The following is a 9,563-nucleotide window of genomic DNA, read 5'->3' as shown; positions in this document are numbered from 1 at the left end:
TCCATCATTCCACGAAAGGGCGTTAGGCTTAATTTTTCTTTGTTGTTATTGTATTCTACCTAAGCTCTGTTATATATAGGAAATTTAGTTTTCAGGGAATCATGTACACTACTTATTTATATTTGTAATAGGATACCAAATAGGAGGGAGGTAATTTATATAAGATAGTATTCAAGTAGTGGGCAGTGAATCTACATCGACAGCAAGCTCTCTAACGACCAATATGACCATTTTACACTGAAAATGGGCTCATGGACTTGGAGAGCATGTAAACTCGTAAGGCAGGGCTTCTTTACATTGGTTAGCATCCTGACCAAGATTCAAAATCTCCCCGATATTTCCGATATATCCTCAGATATTTACATTTTAAAAAAAATCGATATATCTTAGGGGTAAAATATCATATTCTTCACGTATATGCGATATTTCTCCGAAATTTACGATATATCTTTATATATCTTCGATATTTTGGAGAAATATTTGAAAATTTTCATTAATTTTTTTTTATCTTAACTTGACGATGTCTCGGACTCTCAGAGATGAAATTTTGATTAATTAATCACATTGTGCCTCGAGAGATATAAAAAAGAAGACAAGAAGAGTAGTCTCTCAATCGGTTAATTTTTATTTTTTCGTAAAAGATATCCGGATGAGGAGTGAATGTTCAAGTCTTAACTCTTAAAAGTCAAGTCATATTAGTGACAGTGCTCTCCTTGACCTCGATGGTGAAAATGACAACCTTCTTCCACATGTAGTAGAAAAAGCAACTTGTTTTGGAATTAATGATGAAGTTAGAGACCCAGGAGATGATTCTGATAATGCTAGCATGTGGGGGTGCGTAACAACTCCATATAGTTTAGATGATGGTGGTGGTGGTGGTGGTGGTGGAAGTTGACAAGGTGGTGGAGATACAATGTTTGAATATGGACAATCTTATGTAGGTGGAGGATTTGAGCAATTTAGTTGTGAAAGTAATTTTGATCATGCTACCTAACATGAGGATTATGGATCTAGAGCAGGTGGTCATGGTATGCAACATCAGAATAGGTGCGGGAGGAGGATAAGAAGAGTCATTGATGATCAAAATATTTAATCTGATGTTACTTAAATTGTCTTAAATTTTGATTCTATCAGTTTAGGCACAGAGCACAGTGGGACGTCAAACAAATCATATGAAGTCAACTATCAATCTGGTTATCCTATTATGATTATGGTTAGTTTGGAGAAATATATGATCAATCATCGAGTTAGATTCATCCTTATATTAACTTCTCTGAGAAACTGTCGGCAGCTCAAAAGATATATATGACTATTATGTTAACTATTACAATTCGTACTATTTGACTCGCATGTCCTGGGCAAAGTATTGTAGTTTTTTTACCAATGTGTCTTTTCAAATACCTAGAAGCTCTTTATGATATTAGATAAAATTAATAATTGTATATATTTGTACGTAATTCAATAATAAATAAATAAATAATTTCAAAACAAAAACGATATTTTTTTTCTAATATTCCTGATATATCCGATATCTCTCTTAAATAAAAAACAATATATTTACCGATAACGATATTTTGAAACTCGATCTGGCAGTAGTTTTCCGAATACAATACATAATATGTAGTATATCACGTGCCACACCACCTAACATTCTTCCTTCTTTTTATTCTCAAGTAGTTATTAGCCTCGACGACTACGACTCATACAATGCTGCTGCTTCTTCTTCTTCTTCAATCCTCTCTGAATTGGGACACTCCGATCAATCAAAAGGAGCTGACGGAGAATGGAGGGATCCTCCTCCTCCTCCTCCTCTTCCTCGTCGCCGTCTTCGGCTATCTTCTACGACTTTCTCGATCGAATGCGAAACCCTGCTTCCCTCGATCTCGTCCGATCCATAAAGAGGTACGCTACTTTCCTCAAACCCTATCCCCCAGACAGTTCCGATTACTTAAACAATTCTTGATTTTTGGCAGCTTTATTGTATCGTTTTCGTTTTACCCTGCGAACCCTGAAAACGACGGCAAAAGAGTTCAAGAATTCTTCGCCGCAATGGAAGATTCAATTAGAGATCATCCCTTGTGGGCAGGTGCCACTGAGATCGAAGTTGACAGTTCAATGGAGGTACTCTCTCTCTCTCTCTTCTTTGTCCTCCAATTAATCGCAAGCAATTAAATTAACAAGGGCAAATATCTTTGCAGGGCTTGGAGAAGTATGTCATGACCAAATTGTTCTCCAGGACCTTTTCTTGTTTTCCAGAGGACGCTAAGACGGACCTTCAAGTCTCACAGAAAATACACCTGCTGCAGACTTTCTTGAAGCCCGAGCATCTGGATATCCCGCTAGCTTTACGCAATGAAGCTTCATGGCTGGTAAGCATGCTGCAGTTCCACTCCTCAACTTGTTTGCCATTCAACATCAATTTTGAGTTTCACTTAGTTCTGTGTATTATACAAATCATATGCACTATTAGATTTACTATCTGTTTGTTTCATGGTTATTTTCGCTGTAATATGGTGCATTGTAGTAGGGTACTACAGTTATTATATTTTCATGGCTATGATCCAAAATTGTCGTTTATTCTTATTGAAACAATTAGATTGACCATAAGAGAAATGCCATTTATGCTCACTTTTGGTTTCTTTATATCGTAATGGTTGTAACCAATATTTACCTGGAAGGCTGAGTAGAGCATTTCTTGGCATGTTACGCTATCCTGGTTTAGTTATTATGTTTATTTTTCAATTGGAGTGGATCTGTTCATTAACAACATTCTTAGAACTGTTGGTACTCAAAACTTAATTCGTAAAGTGGAGTTCTGACTCCCTGTATCAGTTATACACTATATTAGCAACCTTGTTGTCCTGCATGATAATGAAATATGAATGGATATGCGTGATATGGTATGCAAAATTTTCAACTCAGACATATGAGTCCCAAAGGACTAATTTGGATAGGAAGGATGATTTATCTCAGGACAAGAAAAAAAAACGAAATTATATGTTAGGCTAAAATAATGGAAGAGTGCTGTATTTTTTTTTTTACAGCAGTAGACAAAGAGCTTCTTCACTATAAATACATCCAGAAAGCTAAAGGTGGATATGTTATAATTTCACATCATATATACATCCACGCAGCTGACACCCTGGGCTTATGTAATTTTTAGTTTGAGATAATAAATTAATGTCAAAAGCTTCTAATGATTGCATAGAACCTTGAATAGCTAACCATCCCATTGCTGCTTTGTTGAATATATGTTTCAATAAGATCACGCCCATCCACAGAAGTAGATTAAAATATGTTATTTTTAACTGTATATTCAACTTTTTCTTCATATATCTGGTGTATTATCAACTCTCTATTTACTGGCAATAAGTGCCAATTGTTTCTTCCATGTCAATGCCAACATTAGCATTAATTTTTTTCTTCTTTTATCCCAGCTTGCAGAAAAAGAGTTGCAGAAAATCAATGCTTTCAAATCCCCTCGCGAGAAGCTTCTCTGTATCATGAATTGTTGCAAGGTCATTAACAATTTGCTGCTAAATGCATCTATGTCAGAAAAGCACGTACTAGCAGGAGCTGATGACTTCCTTCCTGTTCTTATATACGTTATGATCAAGGCAAGCTCTCCTTGGTATATGCCATTTTATTGATCATGTGCATTTTTCACTTCGGTTCCTATGTTAGTTCCTATGCGGGATCAAATAGAATAATGTCTTTATTATATTTGGTGCTCAGCCTGGGTGCCCATGTGATATCATGTTCTTAATATTGATAGTCCATGTTCTTAGTATTAATAGTCTTTATTTTCTTATCTTAGACGAGTTTATCAAATCACTGTTCTTTCTAATCGAGTATATTGACAAATTTTTTAAATTTCTGTTTGTTTTAATTAAATAAATGTTGATTACCTTTGTGATATACGTTTTATGGTTATTATTGTCTCATAATTACCCGAGAATTGATATTTGGTTTTTTTCTTTATGCCTGATGCATGAGGGATTGCTTATCAACAGATTGAAAGCTACTTTACTCATGCAGTTGGTGCTTCCAGTTTTGAGCTGTCTAATTACTATATAATAGTTGTTTATAGTTAACATCCATTGTGCTATATCAGAAGATACTAAGTCTTTACTTTTGCACTATTTTACAGGCCAATCCTCCACAATTACACTCCAACCTCAAATTTATCCAGTTATATCGAAGGCAGGCAAAACTTATCTCTGAAGCAGCTTATTACCTCACCAATCTCGTCTCAGCTAAAACATTTATTTCCGAGTTAAATGCAAAATCGCTTTCCATTGATGAAATCGAATTTGAAGAGAGCATGCAAGCAGCGAGACTGACAATTAAAGAGACACAAACGGAGGCCACACCCAATCTGGAAGAAATGACAACCTCCCAAGATCATGAAGATCCAGGCCCTTCATTGAGATCACATGATAAAGAAACGAGGGGTAAGCTTCAAACTACAACAGTTTTCATTTTTATTTATGTTAATGGTCATACCTGCTTCCCTTATAACTTAATTCCGTATAGGATTTAATTAACAGCATTTAATCACAGCTCAAATACTAGTATCGTGGTGTGTGTGTGTGTGTGTGTGTGTGTTTTATTTTTTTCTGGGAAATTATATTTCTAGACGTAGTAGAAACCACCAATATATTGAATAAATGGTTTAGTACTACTTAAAACACTAGCTGACACTCTAGCTACAAAAATTTGACTGGGCTTAGTTGTTTTTCAGTCTCACCCTGTAAGGAATCTGCACCATATTTGGATGAATGCATCCATCTTTCTAAGAAAGTTTTATCTCTTTCATTTCATCAATGCTGGTTTACCATTCCACTCCTTGCCATCGAGTGGATCTGAAATTGCTAATGATTGATCACTACAGGTGGTTCAAATTACCCTTATATTGACAAAGAAGCTGGGGATTTGACAGTTGGTGATGTGGAGAGATTGCTAAGTGTATACAAAGAAGTTGTTACCAAGTATACAAACTTGTGCACAGCTTTTAGGCAGCTTTCATTATCTAGGATAGAAAACCAATGCACTAATTTAGAAGATAGAAACGTAGCATTCACACAGTCCAGGGAAACAGGTATGAATTCAGGTCCAAGAGATGGAGAGTGAAGATGTAATTTTGCTAGATCAGGTACCAAATCATGACACAAATTTCATTGGATTACAATAATTTTTTTTTCCTTTGAACTGCTATGTACACACAACGTTCATGATGGGGGATTGTCACAAAGGAAATCCTAAAACCGGGAAACTCTTCAGCCCATCTTAGTACCAACCAAAGCTACCTTACAATAGTACTACAGTAGTTGGTGTCTACAATAGTACTACAGTCAACGTACACTAGAAGTCATATTCAAGTTAGATGCTACGCCTGCACAATCAGCTCTCACTGCCTTCACTCTGCAAGTTGTGTTGGTCACAGGAGCATAATCAGCTTCCTTGGCAGAACCACAGGTGCTCTGGTTTTTCTCCTGGTATGAGCTCATACATCTCAGGCAAACAAACTTTGCAGGGATCTCATCTGAGCAACGAATCCCAGCACATCTTGTATGTTGCCAAACACCACATGTATCACAAGCCATCATCCTCTCCCCATCATCATCCTTTGTCCCACAGGTGCAAACGACAATCCAGCTTTCAACTCCTCTCTCCATCCGGAATCTGTTAAGACCATGTTTTGCCAGACATTTTCCTTTCAAATGGACCGTGCCATTTGTTCCAAAGAGCAGTTTTGCAGTAATTGAATCATTTATAGAGCCACATCCAAACAACTCCTCCACTTCAAACCTTTTAAACATGGCATATACTTCCTGAAAGGCTTTGGTAGCTTCGTTTTTAAGGTCAGCGAGAGTTGCATTCAGGGGTAGTACAATTAGTTCTGGAGGCAAGACAGGATCATCTTTTGGGTGATCCGAAAGCTGCACATGACACCAGAGGTGAATATCATTCAGGTTTGCCGCTTCCATTTTATCACGCTTGTGGTCCTTGATAAATTGCTTGCAATCAAGAATCTTAGTTGCTGCACCAACAACATTCTCCCTCATCACTTGAGGTGCGTATCTTAGCATGGTTTCAGGGTGGAGAATCAAATCATACAAATATTTGAGGTCACAAAGAATTTGCTGTTCAGATGGAAAACTTGGCTTCAATTTGGATCTCCCGATGGTCAATGGCTCAAGTCTGTTACCATATTTTTAAGTTAGCGCGTTTATTAAATGTGTAAAAAAGGGGCTGAACTAAACAGACAGCAGCAGTTTACCTGTATTCAACATCAGTAGAATCAGGATTGCATCTAGTGTCAACTACCGTGTTATTGGCTACTAACTGACCTCCCAAGTGTTTAAGGGAGTAATCAAGAAGCTCTGGGGTGAAAGTCTTGTATAATGCACCCTTGAGAGCACGTTTTGACACCCAACTGCGCTCCTGAACTGCTGAAAGCAGCTTGATCATAGCTTGTTGCACATGTTGGACATCATGGGCTGTCCACACGCACAGAACATTGGAAGTGTCAAGGTCGGGTTTCTTGGATGGAGTAGGTCCGCGTGATTTAGGAATTAGACTGAACATAAATGTAAAAAGATCTTTGGTTGTATGGAGTTGAGCATTGGAGAAAGATTGGTAAAAGGCAATGACAGATTGCAGGCGAGTCCTGGGTTTTCTAGGTTGGAATTGAAAAGGGTGTAGGGGCAAGGTTGAGATAGTTTCCACTGCTTCGTGGTATGAGTCATGTGTGAGACCATAACTCCCGGACAGGAATTCATACCCCCAATTTCCATACCAAGAGCGGCCATGGGTGACTGCATGCAGCAATCTGTATTCCATCCCATACTTTTTTGATACATCCATCACACTGACCTTTCTGTTCAGTTCTCAAGATAAGGCAAAACAACAACAATTCAGTATACCATTTCACAATTCACAAATGTAATAACCAGATGTTTGAAAACAATAATGACCTGACGGAGAGGGCTAGACAGAGCCTATCCCACAAGTCCATAATGTGACGGCCGGAGAGAGTGGTGGAACCTCCTTGTCTACCATTGACGGTGAGAAGGTGGGCATAGCCATTGGAGTGAATGACGGCATGAAGAAGATGGGTGTTGTCATGCAGTTGGTTATATGCCCACTGTTCGACATCATCGGTCGTGTCCTCGGCGGCGGTGGCAGTAATGGAGTTGCACCATTTCTCCAGAGGCTGCTGGAATTGGAATGGAGTCTCACCATCACAGCTCTCAGCGTTGCTTCTTATAAACAAGTGATATCGCTTTCGGCACACTGGATGCCCACTCCAACCTATCAAACCAACATTATCCAAATACACTTTTAAAATAAGTAAATAAATAAATATACAACAAGGAAAAGTAAAAATGAGAATGAACTGAACTCACCAACGACTCGGCACTGGTCGCAGTAGACGGATCTCCTGGAGCGCGTGACGTCCTCCTCGACGATATCCAAGGGTATAACGACGGCCGGGTCGACCCGGAGGGCGATCTGCCAGGTCAGCAGGGAGGGGAAGAGCGAGGAAGACGGGAGCGTGACGCGCGCGTAGCGGCTGAGGAAGGCGCGCACGTTGTCACGAAAGCCATCCGGATCCGGAGAATCAGGAGGGAAGGTGAAGAGGTCGGGCAGATCTGCGGTGACCCTCCTCCTGGGTCTCTTGGATGGCGTCTCGTTCACAACCATGGTAGATCTGAGAGAGCTTAGCTTGTTGGTATTGGTGTCAATTTTTATCTCTTTGTGTGTTTTTTGAAATTCAAACGAGAAATACAAGCAGGGATAGATTAAATTAAATCAAATTAGATCTGTACAGAAGAAGAGCGAAGGGACTCACTGTCACAAGTCTCTTAAACCCACAAGGGAAGGGGAGATAGGAGATGAGATGGGAAGAGGGCTTTAGATAAATCTCTGAGAGATGAGCTGCTGCGTTTTATTTATATGGAATCCGTATTTGCTTCTGTTTCGTATGGCGGTTCCTGATATTTCTCTCCTTTTCCTAATTTATTTTCTTTTCTTCATCGATTTCCTCACTTTTCAAATTTTTATTTTTGTATTTAAAGTGGGAAAACCAAAGTCCGTAAGAGTCCGGCGGGGACTAATAATAATAATAAAAAATTACTTATTAGTATTAGATAACATTTGAATTAATTAGAACATAACCTCAAGCTTATAAATAAGTGGATTAAAATTAATTAAATAATTAATGTAGAATTGTTTAAAATACTATTATTTTCGTGAAAATTACTAAATTTTTCACTCTTAAATTTAACAAGTTTATTTCTCTTAATTTTTTTTATTTTTATTCAACAAATTTAAAGTTTCCGGCCAAACCACCGGCAATTTGGAGGTGAACCAATGTATAAAGTTGTTCCTTACGTCATGAGTTTTCATTTAAGTACCATATTGCATATTTTTTTTTAGAAATTTTGAAATTTCAAATTTTAATAAAAAAAAACCACAGTAACAGTTAGTTTCTCAATCAACAATAGCAACTAGATAGTAGCATATACCTTCCCACCCGACAGTAGCATCTTTTAAGTCGGTAGTAGCAGCTAGTTTCATACTCGACAGTGGCAGGTTATTTAAGTAGATAGTAACAGTTAGTTTCATAATCGACAATAACCACTAGTTTCTCAGTCGACAGTAGCAGGTAGCTTCTTAGTCGACAGTAGCATGGACATTCTTAGTCGATAGTAGCAGATACACATGTAGGTGTGATATGTGGTAGTGAGAATGAATTTTGAATTCTCTTAATTGTGATGGGCTAAAGAGGGACAAAAAAAACAAAATATAATATGACATGTGGCAGCTTGCTCTATTATATGATATGTGGTAGTGAGAATGAATTTTGTATATTTTTGTCCTAATTTGCTCTATCAAATTAGGAAGTGAGTTTTTTTTTATAAACTCAATTGTTGTCTAATACTTATTAGTAGTTTGTTATAATAATACACAACACTTTTGGACCTTCTTGTTCCCATAAAATTATGTGTCTGGCCCCACCGACGTGTGGTTTATATGGAATTATATATATGAATACAAGAGAAGTTTAGTTAAAGTTTCTAGCACCTTCACATTTATAGGTTTTAGATTTTTATTTCTTTTTTCCATCTAGTTTTCTTTTCTATTGTTGTGTAAGATCATGTAAATTTCAAAAATATTAATATAGAAATGCACAAAACTTTACGATTGGCATATAATGAATAATGACATCAAGACATGTGAGAGACTCGAGGAATTAGGAGGCGCGGTTTGACTTCCTTGAACGAGTGTATATCTAGTCTGATGACACGCCCTTGCAGCTTCGTCGTCGGACGGGTAAAAGGGGCATTGAGTCCGGTGATGGCGAGTCAACTCGAGAGGCTCGAGGAAGGGTGATGATGTTGCGTCTTTGGATGCCTGTGAAAGTTTTAGATGTCAAGCAACAACCATAGGTTGGGTTGGAATCAATCTACCTTAAAAAGGAACGAGGATGGCATGGGGGGAGGTTTGAGGCAGTGGTGTAGTGTCAGATATCGCCGGAGGGTGATGACGGTGCG

The 9,563-nt window shown here is 38.0% G+C and overlaps 2 protein-coding genes across 2 annotated transcripts; one reads left to right on the top strand and one right to left on the bottom strand.

Moving 5' to 3' along the window:
• Positions 1-1,694: 1,694 nt before the first annotated feature.
• LOC126805505 (vacuolar protein sorting-associated protein 9A-like) lies at positions 1,695-5,275 on the top strand. The gene is made up of 6 exons (XM_050532280.1): positions 1,695-1,902; positions 1,974-2,121; positions 2,199-2,369; positions 3,438-3,617; positions 4,151-4,454; positions 4,895-5,275. The coding sequence occupies exons 1-6, from the start codon at positions 1,784-1,786 to the stop codon at positions 5,131-5,133; spliced, it is 1,161 nt and encodes a 386-aa protein (XP_050388237.1). The 5' UTR covers positions 1,695-1,783; the 3' UTR covers positions 5,134-5,275.
• LOC126805504 (PHD finger protein At1g33420) lies at positions 5,208-7,982 on the bottom strand. The gene is made up of 4 exons (XM_050532279.1): positions 7,413-7,982; positions 6,981-7,317; positions 6,284-6,883; positions 5,208-6,204 (listed from the first exon to the last, which is right to left on the bottom strand). Exons 1-4 carry the CDS (start codon positions 7,708-7,710, stop codon positions 5,355-5,357), a joined length of 2,085 nt encoding a protein of 694 aa, XP_050388236.1. The 5' UTR covers positions 7,711-7,982; the 3' UTR covers positions 5,208-5,354.
• Between the last annotated feature and the right edge of the window lie 1,581 nt (positions 7,983-9,563).

The sequence above is a fragment of the Argentina anserina genome, chromosome 2 (assembly GCF_933775445.1).
Source record: "Argentina anserina chromosome 2, drPotAnse1.1, whole genome shotgun sequence".
NCBI lineage: Eukaryota > Viridiplantae > Streptophyta > Magnoliopsida > Rosales > Rosaceae > Argentina > Argentina anserina.
Note: the sequence above shows the minus strand (reverse complement) of the source record. Positions and strands in the feature narration are given on the sequence as shown.

Bases quoted from the DNA above. Each gene is read 5' to 3' on its own strand.
- LOC126805505 (XM_050532280.1), top strand. From the start codon at position 1,784: ATGGAGGGATCCTCCTCCTCCTCCTCCTCTTCCTCGTCGCCGTCTTCG. The intron at 2,122-2,198 runs GTACTCTCTCTC...ATATCTTTGCAG, and splicing joins AAGTTGACAGTTCAATGGAG to GGCTTGGAGAAGTATGTCAT. The intron at 2,370-3,437 runs GTAAGCATGCTG...CTTTTATCCCAG, and splicing joins GCAATGAAGCTTCATGGCTG to CTTGCAGAAAAAGAGTTGCA.
- LOC126805504 (XM_050532279.1), bottom strand. From the start codon at position 7,710: ATGGTTGTGAACGAGACGCCATCCAAGAGACCCAGGAGGAGGGTCACC. The intron at 7,318-7,412 runs GTGAGTTCAGTT...TTGGTTTGATAG, and splicing joins CGACCAGTGCCGAGTCGTTG to GTTGGAGTGGGCATCCAGTG. The intron at 6,205-6,283 runs GTAAACTGCTGC...ATATGGTAACAG, and splicing joins TCTACTGATGTTGAATACAG to ACTTGAGCCATTGACCATCG.